Source organism: Cygnus olor, chromosome 2 (genome assembly GCF_009769625.2).
Source record: "Cygnus olor isolate bCygOlo1 chromosome 2, bCygOlo1.pri.v2, whole genome shotgun sequence".
NCBI lineage: Eukaryota > Metazoa > Chordata > Aves > Anseriformes > Anatidae > Cygnus > Cygnus olor.
This window is the reverse complement of record NC_049170.1, coordinates 132,522,016-132,545,953: the sequence shown is the minus strand read 5'-3', so window position 1 is coordinate 132,545,953 and position 23,938 is coordinate 132,522,016. Positions and strand designations below refer to the sequence as shown.

At 39.5% G+C, this 23,938-nt stretch overlaps 1 protein-coding gene across 1 annotated transcript in view; it reads right to left on the bottom strand.

Annotated features, from left to right (window-relative positions):
- The window catches only part of RALYL (RALY RNA binding protein like), a 460,877-nt gene that overhangs the window by 40,423 nt on the left and 396,516 nt on the right, over positions 1 to 23,938 (bottom strand). Inside the window, 1 exon segment of the mRNA XM_040546189.1 lies at positions 21,778 to 21,810. Within this exon segment, the coding sequence (XP_040402123.1) occupies positions 21,778 to 21,810 (33 nt within the window).

The following is a 23,938-nucleotide window of genomic DNA, read 5'->3' as shown; positions in this document are numbered from 1 at the left end:
TTGAGAAAGAAAAACCCTACATGCATTTTACATGAAATACTAAATAAAATAGCCTTGGGAGACTAGAACATAGAAGAAGGTAAGCTGAATGTGGTGAAGAAACCAAAATAACATTAAGTAATAGTTTTTAGATCTTGTATAACAATCACATTTCTGTATTTTACCTTAAAACAACTGTAGCAAAATTTTCCATAAACTATGCAACAGTTCTTATTTTGTCTTTCACTCCACAGCCTGTCCACATGGAACTAAGAGGTAGTAAAGCTACAATTTTATTTACGTCAATTCACAGTTTGCTAATGTTTTTCTTTAGCTGCAATTCCTGTACTTAATATTCAGTTTGTATTTTTAAGTAGAAGAGGACAGACAGTTTGAAGAAAAAAGATTAAATTTAAAAGGCATGTCACATGAAACCTTTCACCTGGAGTGACATTAATTTTATTTGCATAAAGATGAAATAAATTCAAATTTTCAAGGTTAAAGACCATGAAGCCAATGAACAATAATTCACTCTTACCAACTGATGTAAAGCTGAAGGGCAGCTATACTTTTCTGTGGAAACTCAGCCCTGGGTGGTAGGACAGAATAAGGCTGGCCTTTCACTTGGCTTTTGTAATATTACATTTTTCATATGCAAAATACCATGACAGAGAAGTTTCAAAGTCTCCCATTCCTGGGAACAGTGGCACTGGAGGGACATAGCAGGGTGGGAGGTCTCAGGCAGAGATCTAAGTGGGCTAGGAAAAAAGTCAATAGGCTTGAGAGGGGGTTGAGTGATTGGGGGAAGTTCACAGATGAGAGTAGATAGTAGAAATTTTGGATGCTGTTGTCTGGGTATTTTCATTAGAGAAGATGCAGAAAGGAGTTTCTGGTATGGTAACCAAATGTTTCTCTCCTTCCTTACCTCCTCCTCACACTCTGCCCTTGAGGAGATCCTGTCACACAGTATTCCTCATGTACAGTATTTTTATATTGAAAAATGTGGCTTAGCACATTTTATTTTTTAATTTAGTGTAAAATCTGAAATAATACTTCTCTTTGAAGAGAAGCAGTTTTGCACATCAATCAGCCCCTAAGAATTTTGTTCTTTTGTCCTGTTCCCTGTTCAGGTAACTTCTGCCTTGAAAATCAACTGCTTTATGTTCTTTCAGCTTTACCAGTGACAATTTCAACCCATCATTCTCCAAATGGTCTAATGTTATCTGTGGGACCAGAAAAAAGTAGCACTTTTTGGAATCTGATTATCACATGGCAATGTAATCCATGAATTTTTGCAAACTTTCATGGGTTGCCTATATCCATTGCCTTCTAAAAATATTTCATTGCTTCACAAGCATCTGATACTGTTATTATGTTTGCCCAGAGACATGTTGCTTATTAACATTATCATTGTGTGATAAAAACTTCTAAAGGCTGCAACAAATGTGGAAGAGGAGGATTATGATTATGTTTTTATTTTTCATGTGGAGAAACCCCAGCGGTTTTCATTAAGTGTTTTACAGGAGAAGCTATCTAAATGACTGTAATACAGATGTTGCCTCTAACTTTAAAGTTAAGCTGCTCTGCATTTTTGCATGGTTTATTTCAGTAGCATCCATTGCTACTAAGATAAGAAGTAACTGTAGGTTTTCTGAATGTTGCATGGCAGTAAAACTCTGAAATGAGCATACCCATGTCTTCAGCCGCAGCAAACATTATCCAATTTGTTTATCCTATTCATCTTTCTGCCAAAAAATTAGTACCCTGTGATTGGGATATGAAATTCAAACATATTGTGGCTTATAACAGTGTGACCTGCTAGCCCAGTTAACAGGCTAACAGGTGTTGGTTTCATTCCTTTTCTAGTCTAGAGTTTATTGTAAGTGAAATCTTCTTCACAATTCAAGGAGTCCCTGCTGATTAAATTCCATGTCCCACAACATGGGTGTGGGGACTCTAGTAGGAGGTGGGAAGGGATTTTCTGCTTTCCCCACAGGTCACTCAGGAACTCTTCGCATTGGCAAAAGGCATTTCTGTGTGGAAATGCTGTTCATGTGGAGCAGGAGAGAGCCAGTTCTGCACACAAAGTGACTCCTTATCTGGGACCTCTGGCAAAGTAATGGCACCAGCTTCTTCACCCTTAAGGTCAGGATAGCAGATGTGAATGGACTACTGTGAACTCTCAAGAGAGCAAAGGGCTCACTTCTTTCTTTCCCTTTCTCATTAGTTCTCTTAAAGAAAGGTGACTGAATTGGTCATGGAGATAAGACGTTTATTCTTCTACTCTATCTATTAGAATAGTGGAAGGAGAATAGCATTGTAGAACCTTATCTGTAAGTGCTGGTCCTTATGGAATAAGACAGGTAAAGGAGGGTACATCTAAAGCTTTGGAAAATCTTGTTGTGGACCCTTGATTATACCCATGGTCTAGATCTGTTTCTCCCTCTCTGAAACTTTACCTGCAGAAGTGGCAGCCCAGGCAATGCAGCAGCAGCGTTAACTGGGATTAAGTGTCCTTTGCTTTGACTGCTGGGTTAACAGTCCATGGATACAAGACATCATGTGAAACTGTTAGAGGTCTGGGGTTTTATGAAGGGAACTCCTAGTGCTCTTCATTGTGAAGCAGTTGTCTTGCATGTGTACTGTAAAGGCTGTGAGCCAGAGACAAAGAAAAGAACCCCAAATGCATGACCTAGAAGAAATAAATCTCTTCTGATTTTCAAACCAATATCAATGTCCTTTTATCTATTTTTTTTTTTAGTTGAATGATGATGCTTCACTTGTAATAATATGCTGAAGAAATTACACTGTGAAAGCAACTAGTACATCTCTCTATGTACAGCTGTAATTATTTGCGCTTATGTATGTCAAGGGACAGACATAAGCTTTGGTCAGTGCTGTGGTATAAAAAATGAAGCAGAAAATTAGCACAGATAATCACGGGCACTGAGATCAAGGTGATTGCAGGGCTTTTAACCTCTTGAGAGTAATTCCTTAGCAACCCACCAGCCTGCGTTATGGAGGCTGCAGGAAATCACTCGTGCAGTGTGGAATACCAAACACTCAGCAAGTCGGAAGCAGAGAAAGGTTTAAACGAGCCTGTGAACTGGTGGAGTCAGCAGTTTCATAATGGCGCTGTAAACAGGAAGATTACTTACCCACAAACATATGACACCTCTGCAGCTTTAGCAGCAAACCTGTGTGCATGCTGCTACTATTAAGGCAGAAGACAGTAAGGCATCCTAATGCTCACACTGAGGCAAGAAAAACTCGTCAATAAAATGTGTTTCTGTTAAGCAAAAGTCATAGTTGCTTTTTCTGACCCAGTATCAACAAGACAATCTTGTACAAGTTGTCCCTTTTAGCTTCATCTCACTTAACTATTAGCCTGCTTTAAACTCAGTGTGCTTGAAGAATAAAGCATTCCCCAAAGACCAGATTTTCAGAGCTATAATGCTGTATACATTCAACTGTCCTACGCACATCTGCAGTTGCATATGTCAGTTAGGCAAATGCAAAATTATGCTTTTGCATCTCTGAAATAAACTTCTAGATGTTATATCTTTATTTGATGATATTGTATATTGAAAATATATTGTCACAGTATAGCCTTTCTTGCATTCTTTGTTGTATGCCCACGGTAGATGTTTACAAACTAACAGTCACACCCTGTTTTAATCTACTTTGCTCCCAGCACTAGTTAGTGTAACTAACTGCAGTGAAGTTATTCTGCTTTTAGAAGAGTTAATGCAGAACAGCAGAAAGAGCTTATGCAATTTTCATGGCAACAAGATATTTTGTCTTGCATGTGAGTCACCCTTAGCTAATATCACTTTTTCTTTCCACAGGTACAGAGATTTATTTGTAAATCATAAATGTTGACAAACCAGGCATAATACATCTTAATTCAATTGACAGTACTATCACCATTTCTACTGTCAATTGCTTCTCTGTTGTCAGGGCTGGATAAAAATATTAAATACAACAGCAATATTCCTTCAATCAAATTATTTTTAGGAGACACATATCAATGTAATGGTTGAAACTAGTATTCCAGTCACTTGTAAAATCATTTCTCTTATCATGTAAAAAGAGTGTTAGAAATTGCTCCTGCTGAGTGCAAAGGTGAATCAGTCTAAACTGACATGATATTAAAAAAAAAAAAAAAAAAAAAAAGGAGTTGAAGAGAGCATAACTAGATGATTTGGGGAATAAGCAATGGGAAATGAAAGTTTTCCTGTTAGAAAATCAGTCAGATGGCAATGACTTCAGTGAGTTATTGAAAAAAAAAGCAGAGACTTCAGGCCACTTTTCAGTGGATAGTTACCCACATTCCCCAAAGAATTTAATTTATGTTAATTAACATGTTAATTGATAAACTCACTAAGTTTCCAAAGCTAGGGGAATGTGTGGGCTGAATCCCACCTTTAATTTATAAATAATCCGATCTTAATTTTAGTTAAGGCTGAAGATGCTGGTAGAATTGAAAGGACATTTTGTTTTGCAGTTTAGGCTGTATATTCTGCAGAGAAAGACAATAGTCTCCAGAGTCTGCTTGTTGCTGACAAATTTTGTCAGTGATTCCTTCAGCTAACAAATTCTTGTAGGTTTACAGGGAAAAAAAAAAAAAAAAAAAAAAAAAAAGAGGAAGCCAGAGGAGGACATTGATTTCCATATTGCAGTTATGATGGCAAATATGTATGGTTAAAAAAAAATAAAAAAATACCACCTTAACCCCTAAACACTTGTCCCAAAATGCCAAATAATTGGATATAACCTACTATTTGGATATTTTGATTACAGATCAATCTTCATAATAGTTTTGTAAAGATAAGTTAATAAAATATTATTCTTATCCTGTGTGTTCATTCAATTAATAAGTGCAAGATAGTATCTATTTTCTTTTGTTGTTGTTTTGGATTTTTTGTTTATTTATTTACTTTTCTGAGGTGGGAAGGTGTTGAATCAGATATTAAAAAGTACAGAAAGGAATATAGTACTGTAAATGGAGATTATTATTATTATTTTTTTTTTCTGTAAAACTGAAAAGCTGTTGGGAAATCTTAGTCCAAAGAGCTACATTTTGCCCAAGCAAGACTTGTGTACATAAAGTAGTTTGGCTAACATACAGTACTTCATTTTCTGTACCCATCAAAGTATCTTTCTGGAGGCACTAGGCAGAATTTATCTGCAATATTATTAGGCTGTATTTTTTTCATCTTCAGATACTTCCCTTCTTTATGCTTGTCCTCTCTCCCCCAAACTATTTTCCCAATTAAATGTTTTTTGGGGAAATTTCTGAATTCACTCTCCAACCTGAATTTAAAGCAAAACCTGGGCAAATGTTCAAAACAGCCCATGCACAATCAAGTACCTTAGACATTTCCCTGTAAAGGATTAAGGAAAGCTTGTGAAGCACGTGATAGTGAAGACATCAAGATTAATATTCAGACTCTGGAGATCATCTGGTCTGGGAGTGATTTATGGCAGCCAAATAGCATGAGTGATACCGGGAGTTCAAGGTGAAATTTAGCCCAAACAGTTTTCTGTACGACTAAATGCTCAGTATTACTCCTAAAAAAACCTACTTCTTGTGCCTGCAGGGACAGTCCATACTTAACATTGTTAGCCTGATGCTTTTTAGAAACAAAATACTGCATTGTAGCTTTTCTACAGAAAGAAACCTGAATAAATCTACTTAACGTTTCCCTGTCCTTTCTCCTCCGGCTGTTAAACTATTTTCTGTCATCTAAAGTAATCTCCAATTACTTATGTTTCTCATGGGAACATATTATACTAAGGTAATGAAAAAGCTTTCCAGTGTCAAGTGGCTGAACCATTTCCCAAAGTGTCCTTTAATTGTATAGATTGACTAGGAAATTCTTGATGCCCATATGTTTTTTTTTTTTTTTTAATCTTTTTTTCTTTTTCCTAGTACAAGAATAATGAGTCTTGCTTCTTAAAAATGCATTTTAAATTCAGTGTATTCAAGGTACTACTGTCAAACCATGCACATGTGATTGATTATCCAATTTATTAGCAATATTGTATACATTGCAGGAGTGTCATTTAACTTGGTTTGACAAGTACAGAAGACTATCATTGACAGGTGTAGGAATAAGTGATGGGTTTAGGCTCTGAAGTGTTTCTACAGCATTCCACTGAACAGCAGATTGATAAATTAAAATCACACTGGTAGCACTGGAGCTGAAAGACTAACCACTTAAGATTACAAAAACAGATCTCTGGAAACTTATGTACCCTCCTGAGAAGCAGTCTTAGAAGCACTGAATGAAACAGAAAGGCACAGTTCACGAAAGCTTAATCAATTACATTGTGACAATGTCATAGTTTATATAAAGAAAAAAAAATATTGCTAGAAAATCGTAACATGCTTTTCTCTTCTCCCCTTCTAAAACTGTAAAAATGGTTTAAATCAAATTTAATTCTGTTCTCATTTACAATAAATTTACAGACATAAGTTATTTTTTTATTATTATTATTCTTATTTTTTTGATTGAATAACTCAAGGTTTAAAACAGCAAAATAAAAATAACTGTCAGTGTCCTGAGTATGGTTTGTAAAAACAAGATGTACTGGCTATTTTTACTGTCCATTCCAAGAGTACATTTTGCAAGTGAAGTTACAAGGTAAATGGAAATAACAGATACCATGAATCTGTGAAAGCATTCTTGTACTCCTGACCAGTTGTGACATAATTTCCATGGTAAATGGACAAGAAAAGGGCATATGGTAAACAGGATATTCTTCTCTACCTCGGCACAGGACCAGACTCAATTCCAGCCTCGACAGAGATGAGTGGAAGTGTGGCTGTGCATCACACAACTAGTTGTGTATCCTCTAGACCAGTGCTAACAGTGTTGCCTACACTTCCCTTGCTTCCTGACAAATCTGTGCCTCTTAATACTTTGGTGTTCTGGAAAGGCATGTCTGTTCACTTTCTATATACACAGTGAAGAAAGCAAGATTTCTTTTCTGTAAAGGAATAAAAAGATCGTAAGGTAAGGAATTTCTGGAATAACAGTGCAAAGACCTTTTGAGTTACAGAAGAGAACTGAAATGTCACCACTCTAAACTACCTCACAGTAAATCCATAATAAAGTTGTGGAAATCAGGGGATCAGATATAACTATTAATCTTAAATAAACGTATGGATTTTTTCCATTATATTCGTTTGCATAAGGGAAAGAGTTTTTTGTGTCCCAGATGATTCATCCAGGTCTAATGTGTGGCAAAACAGCCTGGCGAGTTCTCATGGTATTGGTGTTGTTGTTTCCTTATACAACTTTGGACATGAATTAGAGCTTCTGATTTCTTGTCACACAGACATGACTCGAGTATGACTCATCTAGTTGAAAACTTTCTACATATTTTTTTCTAACTTGCAGAGAATTACAGGTTAGGTATATGGCAAGGGTAGCCAAAAGACCTTATATTCCTTACAGAAGCTCTATAATGATTTATTTTTTCAGCATGTTCTAGCGTCAACTGACTTTCAAGGCTCGCCCCTTGGCTTATCAACCCTCTACTGTTGAGCTGGGCTATCTATGATGGGAAAGAACTGAAGTTCCACACCTGTCTTTTTAAAGAAAAAACATATGAACTAGAATGTCTTTCCAGCTTAGAGAGGGATCTTTCTCAAGTTTCCTAATACAGTTGTGCTTCCGCCTTCTGGTTGTATGGGAAAGACAGTGCAAGCTCTGTACTGCTTTACTCTAAGTGGTTCATTTCTTTCTAGTTACTTCCACTCTGTAAGGGCTTGCTCTGCTCTAGGATTTTCCTCGAGGACACCTGACAATACATGATATTATATTTTTCATTTCTTCCTCATTCAAGAATTTTTGATTCACATATCTGGTGATGAGTTTAATCAGGTTATGTATCTGGCGTCAGATGTAACCTGTTTTTCCCAACTCTAAGCTCCTTAAAATACAGTCATCACCTTTTGTAAATCATGCTTCTCTCACACATTTTGGTAGCGTAACTGAAGTCAAATTAATGATTTACAGTTTGACAGCTATATTAAAAAAAATAATAGTGGGGAGTTCAGTATTTATTTTATGTGAACATCTCTCCATCTTCTCCCTTCCACTCCCTGGATGTTGCAACACCTTCATATGAGTCTTAAGCTCCAAAGAAACAGTTGTACAGATTCACATTTTGGCAACTTCCCTCCAACAGTAGACCAGTTTCAGTAACTAATTGTTATTGTCTGTTAAGAACATAATACCAATGTTTGTGCATAAGACATCACATTCAATGGTCACAACATGAGAATTTAGAATATATTCTAATCCTGTTTGAGTAGAACATTTATGAATTCTTGTTTAATCTTACCAACCTTGGCAAAAATGATTGTATGTATATAAAAATTAAAAATAGGACTCTCATTTAAAAAGACACTCATCACTTTTAAGTAGGATATAGGAGTTATCTTTGCTCTTATACAATTACTTGTACATCCATATTTTTCATTTCCATACAGATTAATTTCTTAGATATTAAGAGAATAACTTCACAGAAGAAGTCTCAAGGAGTTTTATGCTTCCATTGTTGCCGTTTTCTGTAGCATTTGTAACAGTCCCTGAGCTGAGTGGTTAGGGCTGTTCTTGCACTGGTATGCATCAGTGCTAGTAAACATTTATAGAAAGTTTCATTTCAAGTGTTTTATCACTTTTGGGAAATGTACATTAGAAGTTAACAGTACAGACACATCTTAGACTAATTTTGGTTTTATATAGTCTATTGAATTAAGCTACCATAACAATTTAGTTCTCAGAATTGCCTCCAGCATCTCTTCCCAAACCACAAGACTGGGAAGGAATTGAAGCTGTTAATGTTTCTCTCTCTCCTCATTCTTGTTTCTTGCTAAACTCCTCTCACACAATTTTACCCTTCTTCCTGCAAAACCACATTACCATTACTCACCCTTATATGACTTACATGACTAGAATGTTATTTTTCTATGAATGCTCTACACAGCAAGACAGTTTTATAGCCTATAAAATATCAGCCAGAACATGAAATACACCTAACTACTGACATCTAGACAAGGTCTGCTTGAAACCAAATGGTATTTGATTCTAGATTTAAAGTGTAATCATGATTAATATGTGTGCATGTGTGCATGCGTATAAAAAGATTAGTTTTGCAAGGAAACAAAGCCTTATTCAACACCTCTCTGGTACTTCCATCTCTACTAAAGAAATGTGAACAGTTTGGCACAATACTGCTACATAAGCTGCACTAACAACCTACAGTTTTGTTTCACTAATTTCACTGCCTCAGAAGATATAATTTGCATATCCTCCTGTACATCATGTATAACCAAAAGGCATAGCTCTGCAGTAAGAATTACATTACTTGAGAAATGCTTCATTTTCTCATGTATGTATTGATCCTAATTTCTGTGAAAGGCGTTCACTATTTTCAGGTAGTCAACAAACAGTTCATAGAAAAAATGCCATCTGAAAACTGGTAATTTTTCATTTTGACTACTTCTTGTTCACAGTGTTCCTGAAAACCCATATGTATTTTCTGTCCCTTGATTTAAGTGGAAAGAGAATAAATGAGGCCAACACTAGTAGGTACCTTTTTGGTAAATGATTGCTTTTGATAAAAATTCTAATTTGCTGTGACTTACAAGTACTTCCTAGTGTCTGTCTGACTATGAAAATATTTGACACTAGTACTATGGGACAACAGCTGATTCAGCCTCCCAACCTTACCAGGGCTGCAAGGTCCAAGTGTGAGAGAGTTCAGAAAATATTTTATTTTATTTTATTTTTTGGTATAAGACATCACAATCAACTGAAAAGAAAAAAAAATCAGTAACTCTTTATTTGTTGGAAATGGCTGTATACTTTTTAAATTAAAAAGATGTTTTAGCTTTAGCTACAGAATCACTACTATGGCAGTACAAACTACAAGTTGCTGTTCATGCATGACAGTTCTACTCTGACTTTTCTACTTCACATTTAAGGCACATACTCCAGCTTTTAATTCTACTCTAACATGTGATTGTGAAGAAATTATTTTTATTGAACAAGACTAATCCTCACATGAATTCAGAACTAAAATTGAAGACTTTACAAATAAAAGTAATTAATTAAACGTGTTAGCAATAAATCTCTTGGCACAGTAGTGGCAAGACAGTCTATTACCTAATTCCTTTTTCAGCAAAATTGTTACAACCTGTTACAGCTATGTGTGTGCACCAATGGGAAAGTGTGTAGCTGATGTCAGCAGATCTGCATTTTGGCCTGAAGAATGATAAAAATTCAAAGAACTCAGCTTAACCATGAGATAAAAAACAAACAAACAAACCCAAACTCAATGAATAACTGCTGATTGCTTTTGAACCACAGTTTATAGTTGGAACTAAGGCAAAAAAACAAACAAACAAACAAACAAACAAAAAACAAAAACAGCCCAAATCAACACCCTAATTCTTAAGTTCAACAGCAGTTTGGATAAGCAGAACCTATTGAATATGAACCTAAATGCTATAAATACAGCCCTATATCTTTTCAAATTAAGGTGTGTAAAGGCATGATAGTGATGTAGGTCCAAGGTGGTCTGTAAATGGGGTCTGATTTGTCTCACTCTAAGGTTAAGCTAAATTTGTAGAAAACTATGAAATGACTTATCTTGCCAACTGAAATTTTGCCTTGTATCAAAACATATTCTGATCTTGTTTTATTTCAAACGAGGGGTAAACTACAGTATGCTAATGTATATCTGGGCAATGCAATAAGGCAAATTGTGTTTTATCATTCTTTAGTATCATATGTAAGGCCATTGATGGAACAACGCTACGATGTCTTCTAGCTTGAAGCTTAATAACTTTTAAGAAAATGTAACAAATATGAGAGGGAAGTATGAGCTCCAATTTGCTCTGTTAACAACGCTCTTCTCTGATGTGCCTCTTTCTGCACTGCCTCTCCTCTAAATAAACTCAATGCATTGGAATGATGGGCCATTCTTCTGATCTTACAGAGGGGAGTCTGAGGCTGAAAGTGTCACTGCATGCTGCCATGTGTTCAATAGCTCACATGCCTTCCCTGCCTATTCTTAGACCTGGAAGGCACTTCTAGATGATTTCTGGTCCAGCCTCCTGCCCAAAGTGGAACTATATCCATGGCTAGACCAGGTGAACTGTGGCTTTGCTTAGCTGCACTTGAAAACCTCAGTGGATGGGGACACAAGAGCCTCTCTGGAGGACATCTTCCATTTCTTCCACCATCAACTCTGGTGGTGTAGTTATCTTTACACAACACTGTAGTGAAATTATCAAAGGTAAAACCAGTATAGAATTAAGAAAAAAAATCTTCCTCTCTTCCTATCAATGTTCACATCAGTAACCTTCATCCTTAGGGTCATACTTTCCCCCTCAACACAACCTCTGCAACAGGGAAGAGAAAAGATGATCCTTTTTATACTCAAAAAGGGTAGTTACATACTGTAGTGAGAATACACGAAAAGAAGGGAAAACATGACCTTTTAAAAATGTTTCAGAATTTTATATTGCAAAGAAAAATTGTGTTAGAAAACCCTCTAGGTAATACTGTCTTCTTTCATCTGCCTCCCTAATTTTCTTCTTTCTTACTCAGCCTAGCCAATTGGCCAGAAGAGTTAGCACTGTTTGACATGTGTCTTGTTTTTTGGTATGTTATATTTGCTTTTAAACAGAAGGGTAAGAAGAGATAAAACCTAAATTAGGATCTTTAGAAGTGTTCTTAATAGGGCTTCTTAAGAGAATGTCAAGGTTTAAAGCACCAAGCCATTTTTGAAAGCCAGTGTAGATAGAGACTGGTCTAGAGCAATATCTTCAGAAGTAAGACCACTTGCTCTTTGCTGTTATGATCATGGGTTGTCAACCTCCAAAGAAGAACATCTCTTTGGAGATGTTCTCTCAAGGAGATGAACATTATATTGCTGCTGAAAGCTGTGGGGCTGATTCTGATAGAAAAGGCAAAAAAGTTAATAGCATGTCAGGTAGATGGACAAATCTCAGATCTCACTTGCTATTAAAAAAATTAAGCTGATTTCAAACATTGAATCACAGGGATCAGCCATCAGAAATTCTCTGAATATTTGTACAAAGCCTAACACACTGGGAATTTAATTTTAAGAAGGGTTTCAATTGTTTCTGTTATACAAAAATACTAAAAGCAATGCAGGGTGAACAGCAGTGGGCAACTACAGGTCAACTGATTTGAACAGCATCATAGAACTCAAAAAATCAAACCTCAAAGTTATTGCATTTTTCAGTACATTTATCAAGGGAAAGATATTGAATTAGAGCTTCTTCAAAATGATCAGGAAAGCTGTGAAAATAAAGAAAGCCTGTAATAGCCGTACTAAGGATGAAAATCTGTCCTAGTAATTTTCAGAAATGTTCTTGTGAGTAGGGAGTTAGGTCTTCTATATGAAATCATTTCATGTGCCTGCTAGACTGCCAGGGTCAGCTGTGTGTATTTACAGCAGCCCATAGAGACTGGTGGGCTAAGGGACAGCGCTGACACCTGAGAAATAGGAAGGGATAGTACTGTGCTAACCCACAACTCTCCACAGATTTAGCAACTCCTAGAGCAGTGACTACTGTTTGTGTAAAATAAAACCAAAACCAAAACCAAACCAAACCAAACCAACCAACCAACCAAACAAACAAAACAAACAAACAATCAAAAAAACCCACAACAATAATAATGCGTTTGAAGTAAATAGTGCTGTTGCACAGTAAGACTTAATACTCTGAAAATATTGTCCGTCCGTCCTTCCTTGCTTCCTTGCTTCCTTCCTTCCTTCCTTGCTTCCTTCCTTCCTTCCTTCCTCCCTTCCTTCCTTGCTTCCTCCCTCCCTCCCTCCCTCCCTCCTTCCCTCCTTCCCTCCTCCATTTTCCATTGTAATAAAATATCTCCCTTTTTGTTTTTTTCTTTTGTATTTTTTTTCCCTCTGGACTTTCTATTCTGTTCTTATGTTCCTGCATTATTTTGTTTCTCTCTCTCTTTTTTTTTTTTTTTCATCTAAAATATTTAATCCCCCTCACCTTCTTTTGGAAACATTCTCCTAAATATAATTTTCCCTCTTCTAGAGAGTACCCCACTTTGTACATAGGTGAGACTACAGATATTTAGTACTGAGGAACAGTTCAACATTAACCCAGAACATAAATGACCTCAATTATATTGTTTCCTTAGAAATAGTAATGGCATTTTTGGATGACAGAAATAACAGACAGGAAATAAAAGGGAAAGGCAAACAGAATAACCAGAAGAGAAAAAAGTGATCTCATGCTCCGTTGCCTTTCTCGATGATGAATCACATTGTTGCTGATGTAATTAAGGTCAGAGAGGGGAAAAGGAATTTATTAAGGTTCATATTTTTTGTGTTTGTTTCTGAAAAAAGTTAATAGAATTAAGAAAATATTTTTTTTCCAAACATATTAGTATATTTCTACGTGATATATATATATTTGTGTGTGTGTGAAAGTGGAAATGGAGTAGAATGAAAAAGATCAGGAAAATAGAGGGACCAAAGAACAATTTTTTGGATTACAGATGAATAGAAAAACATAATCTGGAATCTTTAAACACTGAGCAATGACATAAAAACACTAAGAAATGCAGTAACTGTAACAGGCCAGCATCTATTACTGTGACTTCATAATCTCTTCTTGAGAGATATCTTAAAGGAAAAAAAAAAACAACAAACTTTTATAAACTTATAAAACTGATAATTCATCCACTATTTCAGAGTATTGTAATAAATGAAAGGAAGTAATTATTGTATAGCTTAATTCTTATGGTTCTGAGTAAATTAGTGAAAGAGAAGTGTATTAGTAATACTGCTTGAAATTAAAACATATAGATTTTCGGCATCTTCCACATAAATATTCACGGCTTTCCATATGAGCTATTGCCCCCCAGATCCCTGCTGTCTCTCTGGGGACTACTTGGACAGCCTCACCACAGGTAGTCTCCTGACTACTGCTTGTGACCAAAGTTTAAGTAATTATCAAGTGTGTGCAGTCCTCCCACACTTTTCACGTAAGTGTAACTCCTGAATACCTGCATAAGAACGACAGTTACAAAATTACTTTAATCTTGGTAGTGTTGTTGGTTTCATGTTAACAGTGCAAAATGCTTCCACTATCTCCTCTTTTTCTATTTTTCATTCCATTGAAAGAAAATTTTCTGCATTATCTGTCTTCAAAAGCCGGATGGGAACAGTAGGAGAAATGTCTGCTCCTTCTGTTGGTGTTATCTGATAATCAGGATGGTGAGAAGTGTTATGGTATTTGTTGTACAAGAGATGATGTGTCTACATTCTCCTGGCCAGGTGGTCTGTAGACTCCCACAATGACATCCCCTTTATTTGTTCGTCCCTTAATCCTTACCCAGAGGCTCTCAACTTTGCCATTGCCAGCTTGAAGTTCCACACAGTCCAGCCCATGCTTCACATACGTTGCCACCCCGCCACCTCGCCTACCCTGCCTGTCCCTCTTGAAGAGCCTGTAACCATCTATTGCAGCACACCAGCCACAGGACTCATCCCACCAGGTTTCGCTTATGCCGATGATGTCATAGCTGCAGGACTGGGCCAAGACTTCTAGCTCATCCATTTTATTCCTCATACTGCGTGCGTTTGTGTAGAAGCACTTTAAATGCGCCTCCCTACACACAGCACCTTGTGTAGCCGACCGAAGGGCCTCACTAGCACACAGTCCCTCCGATTCTAGCACACCATCCCTTAGCTCATCACCAGCATGCCTAGTTTTATCCCCTTCCCCCTTCGACTCTAGTTTAAAGCCCTATCTATCAGCCCTGTCAACTCCTGAGCAAAAATCCTCAGCCCTCTCTGAGAGAGGTGCATCCCATCTGGTACCAGCAGGCCCGGTGTCGCATAGACCTTCCCCTGATCAAAAAACCCGAAATTCTGCTGGTTGCACCAGTCCCGAAGCCACGTGTTAATGGGATGAGTCTGTTTGTCAGCATTGATCCCCCCTATTGGAAGGACAGAGGCAAACACAACCTGTGCCCCTGATCCTTTAAGTAGTCGCCCCAAAGCCCTAAAGTCCCTTTTGATCGCTCTCGGACTTCTTGTTGCTACCTCGTCATTACCAGCCTGAAAGACCAGTAGCGGGTAGTAGTCGGTGGGCTGTACCAGGCGCTTGACTTTCTTAGCGAAGTCTCTCATCCGAGCCCCAGGGAGGCAACAGACTTCCCTGTGGGTTGGGTCCGGTCAGCATATTGGGCCCTCTGTCCCTTTCAAAAGGGAGTCCCCCATGACAATAACCCTTCTTTCCTTTTTGACAGTTGATGTAGCAATGCGGGGGATAGGTTGCCTTGCCTTAGGCATCCTCTCCAACTGGGATGGGCTTTCGTCTACTTGGTTGTTCTGACTGTCGTGTTCTAGACCCTCATACCTGTTATATAAGGGTAGATGGGAAGGTGAGGTGGGCAGGGATAGGGCTCGCCTACCACCCCGAACAGGAACCTGCCTCCATTCCCCTCCTTGGCCTAGGTCTCCTCCTACTGCCTGGCGGGATGAGGGAACTTTTGTCTTCTGCGTAGCAGGAGACATTTGTGCTGTGGCAGGCTCGTGAGTCTGTCTCAGAGAGGGTAGAGTACACCTCCACCAGTCAATTTCCTTCTCTGACTCCCTGATGCTCCTGAGCCTGCTCACCTCCTCCTGAAGCTCCGCCACCTGGGCTTCAACCTGGGCACACCTCCCACAGGCATACCCCTCGCTGCTGCTCTCGGATACCAACAGAAGACTCGGGCACACCCTGCAGCCCAAGACCTGGACTGCGGTGTGTTTCCCCAAGCCCTCCGTCTGAGTAGCCACATTGGCGACTGCGGCTGGAGAGGCTGCAAGAGATGCAGAGGCCATGGTTTTCTGCCTGGTTGATACCATGACCAGGTTCCTCGCAGGCAGGTTACAAGTACCGAAGGGAAAGACCGCTGCAAAAGAGCGGTGAGGGGCCCTCCCTGCTCGCCCTGCCCCTGCGCACTGCCTCGCAAACTGCCGCGCCCCGCCCTTCTGACGCGCCACACCCTGTTTGCCCGTCCCATTCGCCGCGCTCCTGGTCGCTCGCACTCCCTAGGGGCTGCTTTTGAACGGCCGGGTAGGGGGCGCTGCTGGCTCCGCCTACGCCTCGTCAGCCTCCCTCGCGGGGGTTGCCAGGTCCTGGCGGTCCTGGCGGATCCCTCGGCTGCTTCGAGTGGCCTCGATGCTAAAAATAAAGCCCTGCCTGTCTCGATCCCCCGCTCTGCTGCAGAACGCGTCTGCCCCGGAGCCGATTGCCTTGGCAAGAGGCAAAGTTTTGTAGGTTGGAATAAGGACAGGGAGATCACAAACCAATCACTGTCATGGGCAAAACAAACTAATCACAGGGAGATTAATGTAATTTATTGTGGAGATCTGCTCCACCATGGTACCCCATGGGCTGCAGGAAGACAGCCTGCTCCACCATGAGCCTCTCCACAGGCCGCAGGGGACCTTTGGCTCTGGTTCCTGGAGCACCTCCTGCCCTCCTTCTGCACTGACCTTGGTCTCTGCAGGCCTGTTTCTCTCACATTTTCTCACTCTTCTCTCCCAGCTGCTGTTGTGCAGCAGTTTTATTGTATTTTATTTTATTTTATTTTATTTATTTTATTTTATTTTTCCCCCTTCTTCAGTCTTCTTTCCCAGAGGCCCAACCAGCGTCTCTCACTGGCTTGGCTCTGACCAGCAGCAGGTCCCTTTGGACCTGGCTGGCTCTGATCTGACATGGGGCAGCTGCTGGGCTCTTCTCACAAGAGACCTCTGCAGTTCCCCTCACTACCAAAACATTGCCATGTAAACCTAATACAATGGGGTTTTCTTTCTTGCTATGTCCTTAGCACAAAAAGAAGGATAAATGCAATTTCCTTTACTGAGGGAGTACGGAGGTGTTGTCTCCTTGCATTTGAGAGACAAACCACAACAGTGAGAGGTGAGGTCTGCTTGTCTCTGTAGCTGTCTGCTTTCTGAGAGAGGGGAAACAATGCACCATTTTATGAATCACTTTTTCTTTGTGGGATCTCTTAAGGGAAGGTTGTAGCCCAGCACATGCATCAAGAGCTCAGGTGAAGTGTGTCAGTCTCAACCTAAGTTTCCACACTTCACGTTCCCTTCCCCTACCAAAAGAATTAACAATGGAAAAGCACTAGAAATTCATAATCTTAGGCCTGGCAAAATGAAAAAGTATAATTAGCCCCTCCACGCAGTATAATGAAAATGTGGAAACAAATCTTCGTCACAGAAGGGAGATAAATGAAAGGCTGGTTTGCAGGACCAAGTAATCTGTAAGCAACCAAAAGTAATTTAGATTGTTATTTTTACCAATTCTGGCTGCAAGAGGCATTAAGGGCACCAATATGTTAGTCTGAGGCAGAGTCAGCATTTCTTCTGCAAATGCTCTGTTTTAAAGGCCTGGTTGTTGCAGTTGTTAGTGTGGATTAAAACCTTAGATACAGGTCTCAACACGATAGCTCATACCCAGAAAAAATGAATCCCCAAATTACTGTGGGACTAGAAGGAGCATCTCTCTGACTCAGTACCAAGAAGGTGTATGTTTGCTTAGACCCTTCCTCAGGGCATATTGCTCTTGCCTCTGGTAAAATCTTTCTTTGGGGTGGAGAAAATGGAGTTGTGAAAGGCAAAAGTAGCACAGAGGTGGGGGCTAATTTTTACATTTTCAATCATTATGATTTTAGAAAAATAATTCATGTACATTACAGGAAAACTTCTGGGAAGTTCTGTGAAGAGACTAAGTCTGCTCAAATTAGAATTCCTGAGAGGAATCCAGTTTATCAGTAAAGTCACATACAATGACTATGTGAAAGTAACATGCATTTACAACATGGCCACCACCCCTCTCATCTGGAGACAAACCCAAATCTAAAACATAATATTTCCTCCTAGGTACTCATCTGCAAGTATCTTAAAGTTGCCAATAAATTCTTAAAATCATGGCACAAGATACAAAATACAGATTAATTACTTTGTGGTAATTACTATTAATATAGTTATTACTACTAACACAACCATTTACTTTCATATGCTTCCTGTTTTTTTAATATGCTTCCTGTTTTTTTTTTTTTCTAATACTTTCAAGCTGCTCTTCAGCCACAATGACATAATTTTTTTTTTTTTTTTTTTTTTTTTTTTTTTTTTTTAATCTTAAAAGTTAAGAGTTTCAGTTAATCACTGGATATGGGGAAAAGCAGACTTCAGGCTGCTCAGGGAACTAGTCAGCAAGGTCCCCTGGGAAACTGCTTTTCAAGGCATTGGCGTCCATCAGTGCTGGTCAATCTTTAAGCACTGCCTCCTAAAAGCAAAAGATCAGGTGATTCCAAAATATCAGAAGTCAGGAAAGTGGGTCTGAAGGCTGGCCTGGCTGACCAGAGGATCTTCTACTGGAGCTTAGGCGAAAAAAAGAAGGTGTATGGCTGCTGGAAGGAGGGTCAGGCGACGAGGAAGGAATACAGGGATGCTGTTCGTGTTTGTAGGGAGAAAATTCGTGTGGCCAAAGCCCAACTAGAGTTGAAGCTGGCCGTGTCTGTGGGAGACAATAAAAAAGGTTCTTTTAGATATGTGAACATAAAAAGGAAAACCAAAGAAAACATAGGTCCACTACTAGATGGGGAGGGTCTCTTCACAGACAATGACATAGGCAAAACAGAGACGTTTAACGCCTTCTTCGCCTCTGTCTTCAACACTGATGATGGGCTTCGGGACCCAGGGTACCCTGAGCTGGAGGACCATGACGGTGGGAAGGACAAACTCCCAGCCGACCCTGAACGTGTGCGGGATTTGCTGCTCCACCTGGATCCATACAAGTCCATGGGTCCGGATGGGATTCATGCCAGGGTGCTTAAAGAGCTGGCTGACATCATCGCTGGACCTGTCTCAATTATTTTTCAACGATCTTGGGCATCTGGAGAGGTCCCATTGGACTGGAAGCTGGCAAATGTTGTGCCAATTTTCAAGAAGGGTAAGAAAGAAGACCCTAGCAATTACAGGCCTGTCAGTCTCACATCAGTGCCTGGTAAAATTAAGGAGAAGATGATTCTTGAAGTTACTGAAGCGCACCTGGGGGACAATGCAGTCATTGGTCCCAGCCAACATGGGTTCATGAGGGGTAGGTCCTGCCTAACAAATTTGATTTCCTTTTATGATAAGATCACCCATCTAGTCGATCAAGGGAAACCAGCTGATGTGATCTTTTTGGACTTTAGCAAAGCTTTTGACACGGTTTCCCATACGATCCCACTGGACAGAATGTCCAGCATACAGCTAAACAAAACCATCATACGATGGGTGAGCAATTGGCTGACGGGCAAGGCTCAAAGGGTTGTGGTAAATGGGGCCACATCCGGCTGGCAGATGGTCACTAGTGGGGTCCCTCAAGGCTCCATTTTAGGGCCAGTCTTCTTCAATGTTTTTATAAATGATTTGGATGTAGGACTAGAAGGTGTTTTGAGCAAATTTGCCGACGACACTAAACTTGGAGGAGTTGTGGACTCGGATGAGGGTGGAAAGGCCTTGCAGAGAGATCTGGACAGATTGGAGAGCTGGGCAATCACCAACCGCATGAAGTTTAACAAGAACAAGTGCCGGGTCTTGCACCTGGCATGGGGCAACCCTGGCTATACGTACAGACTGGGCGACGAGAGGCTGGAGAGCAGTCCCACAGAGAGGGATCTGGGCGTTGTGGTTGACAGCAAGTTGAATATGAGCCAGCAGTGTGCCCTGGCAGCCAGGAAGGCCAACCGTATCCTGGGGTGCATCAAGCACAGCATTGCTAGTCGGTCGAGGGAAGTGATTGTCCCGCTCTACTCTGCGCTGGTGCGGCCTCACCTCAAGTACTGTGTGCAGTTCTGGGCACCACAGTACAAAAAGGACGTGAAACTATTGGAGAGTGTCCAGAGAAGGGCGACGACAATGGTGAAGGGCCTAGAGGGTAAGACGTATGAGGAGCGGCTGAGGTCACTGGGCCTGTTCAGCGTGGAGAAGAGGAGGCTGAGGGGGGACCTCATCGCAGTCTACAACTTCCTCACAAGGGGGAGTGGAGAGGCAGGTGACCTATTCTCCGTTATCACCAGTGACAGGACCCGTGGGAACGGTGTTAAGCTGAGGCAGGGAAAGTTTAGGCTGGACACCAGGAAGAGGTTCTTCACCAAAAGGGTGGTTGCACACTGGAACAGGCTCCCCAGTGAAGTAGTCATGGCACCAAGCCTGTCTGAATTTAAGAAGAGATTGGACTGTGCACTTAGTCACATGGTCTAAACTTTCGGGCAGACCTGTGCGGTGCCAGGAGTTGGACTTGATGATCCTTATGGGTCCCTTCCAACTCGGGATATTCTATGATTCTATGATTCTGTGACTTCATTACGGAGTGTAGACATCAAAATAATTGCTCTATAATATGAGATGCATAGTGGAATAGTGAGAGGTAGTATCTGAAGTGACTGAATTTGGTAATGAATTTGGCCATTTCAAAGCATGCAAAATATGAGGAGCATCTCCTAATCCCACCCCATGCCCCGCATTCCCCCAAAATTTGATCTGAATTTCACTTCACTTAGTTTTCAATGATTTTGTGCTGATAGAAAGTGGAATTGGCAAGCAATTAATTTAAAATGTGCTTAGACAAGCCAAAGTTACTTTATGCTACAAAAACTGGGACATATCCCAATCTTGCATATGCCGATATGTTGTTTCTGTGTTCATAATGGATACACTTTGTTCACTATTTTTAATTCAGACTTCAGAACCTGTAGCAGTTTTTTGATCTGCAATTATTACAGCAATATGGAAGCTACTGATGATTACTTGGTAGAATTAACTACCATTAACTACCATTAACTAGCCATTAATTAAAATGGCTATTTTGCACTGACATCTTTTATCTGCAGTTTATGTTCTTGGTAGCATGAAATATATAGTGTGAACCAAGAAAAAGGAGAATGAAGAGAAGTGATACGGTTCTGTAAAACAATGAAATGCTAATGAAATATTAGGAAACAGGAAAGTTTTAAAGGAAGAAACTAAACAGAAAATAGTAAATAAAAAGTGAACTTCAAACTCAGGAGTAAAATACAGATACTTACCTTTAGTATATATACATAATAAACTACATTTTTTAAAAGAATGATACGTTTTTAGAATATCCCACTTTAACAAACATGTTTTTAGAAAGATGAGTTAATTATTTTACTATGGACACTATATAACTGTTTACATGGTTATGCGACTATGGAGTTAATAGCTGTAATAGGTAAATCATTGTAAATATGATCTATAATTAAGCTAAAATATATTTTTCTATTTAACATTTTTTTCCCCTGTTACTAAAGAACCAATGAATTTTTATTTTAAAATGAACTATCAATTCCTCATTCATTGGCTTAGATAAGTGGTATATATAATATTTGAAATGGTTTCTGACTGAAAGATCAGTGAAAACAAAATAAAAAACCAAATAGTTTTTGATGCAACATCTCTCTTATATTTTTGTATTTTGTATCAATTTTGATTAGTGGAAACGTTTTTTTAGTAATTTTTTCATAAAGAAGATACCCACAACTGCTGTCTTCATGGATTGATATCTACATTTTCTAAGATTAGGTATAGTAAATAAATGAAATGTTGAAAAAGGATGTTTATGATCAATGTTATTCCATGTTATATGGTATGATAGTTGATTATATAAATAACCATTGAAATATACGGATTCCTACTTACCCAACGGACAGAAAAGGCTCCTTTGATTCAAGTCTGTCAAGCAAACAACATAAGTTTAATATATAAATATTTATTGTATATCAGAACATTTATATGATGAATTTAAAGCAGACACTTCCAGTATCAAATTTATTTGGTGACCAATACATAATCTGAAAACAAAAGAAGGGCCTGATCTGTTATGCTAGGAGCTTGCCTTGAAAGAAGTCCCATGTAGCTAACTGAACTTTGGTTTAGGAATCAAATATTTACAATGCAGCATACTGGAGCCATTTAACTCTCACCGTTTCAGATGATTTGTGTATCCATTAACATGGAAAGACTAGAATGAATGGATAATTATTTGTCTTCTTTGTGGATTTTTCTTTTTTTTTTTTTTTTTTTTTTTTCTTGATGACAACAATTCAAGGAAGGTACTGATTTTTATTTTTTTTAACTTTAAATATAAAATTTAGTATGGATTTAGGCATTTTCCTGATTTGTTGTCTTTCACACCCACTTTCTTTTGTTTTTCATTATCCTCTGTTTGTATAATATGGTCACTTCTTCATTGTGAAAACTTGTGGCAGATCTACCATAACCAGCCTTGCACTGGAACTGGATGCCACCAGTTTGGTAGACCCAGAATTATACCCAGTTCTAAAATCTGTTGTTGAAGGTGCCATTTTTGAAAGCCCTGCTGTTGCCGCTGTCTCTGTGAGAAGCTGCACCACTAGCATCAGGAGACTCTTCTACTAGTAGTTTCCACCTAACCAGAATGAATTTAAAAATCAGGTTTACAAAGCACAGCAGTTGTGACGCTCATCTTCCACCCAGCCAAGGGCCAAGGTTGCAGGTTTGAGCCCAGCTCTGGGAGGCTCCGTGAGCGTCCTTTATGTTTTTATGGGAGAACTGGGTAATCACCAACCACATGAAGTTTAACAATAACAAGTTTTTCCTGCACCTGGGAAGGGGCAACCCTGGCTCTACGTACAGACTGGGCAATGAGATGCCAGAGAGCAGTCCCACAGAGAGGGATCTGGGGGTTGTGGCTGACAGCAAGTTGAATATGAGCCAGCAGTGTGCCCTGGCAGCCAGGAGGGCCAGCCGTATCCTGGGGTGCATCAAGCACGGCATCGAGGGAAGTGATTGTCCCGCTCTACTCTGTGCTGGTGCGGCCTCACCTCAAGTACTGTGTGCAGTTCTGGGCACCACAGTACAAAAAGGATGTGAAACTATGGGAGAGTGTCCAGAAAAGGGCTACTAAGATGATGAAGGGCCTAGAGGGGAAGACATATGAGGAGCGGCTGAGGTCACTGGGCCTGTTCAGCGTGGAGAAGAGGAGGCTGAGGGGAGACCTCATCGCGGTCTACAGCTTCCTCACAAGGAAGAGTGGAGGGTCAGCTGCCAATCTATTATCTTTAGTGACCAGTGATAGGACCCGAGGGACTGGTGTCAAGCTGTGACAGGGGAGGTTCAGGGTGGATATCAAGGAGAGGTTCTTCACTGAGAGGGTTGTCACACACTGGAACAGGCTCCCCAGGGAAGTAGTCATGGCACGAAGCCTATCGGAGTTTAAGAAGCATTTGGACTGTGCTCTTAGTCATATGGTCTGAATTTTTGTGTAGACCTGTGTAGTGCCAGGAGTTGGACTTGATGATCCTTATGGGTTCCTTCCAACTTGGGATACTCTATGATTCTATGATTCTACTTGTTAGGATCATTAATGTGAGTTTAAGTTCCTTTATAAAGATATTAAAAGCAAATTTCTGACTAAATTGTTTTGAGAAGTTATGACACACAAACAATGCAAAAGTTCTGTATTATACTAAGCTTTGCTGAGAGTACTCTATTAGGAAGAACAGCAAATAAATCATACAAGGTACACAATGGATCTTCATAGCCTTTAAGAAAAAGTGTCTCTTTGAAACAGAACTGTAAGCAACTAAGCAACAAGTGTTCTCTGAAACAGAACTGTAAGCAACAAGACTAACCACAAACAAGAGGACTGTAAATAATGTATTTGTCAATGTTTTAAGAGAAAACCTTTTCTGCATGTTTTCTTTTGTAGAGAAACCAACAGCTACATTTGCTATTATTATTCAAACAGCAAAGGTTTTGTCCAGAAAGCTCACAAACTAGTTTAGATACTTATTGCTATCTGTCCAGAAGGGTATTTCCA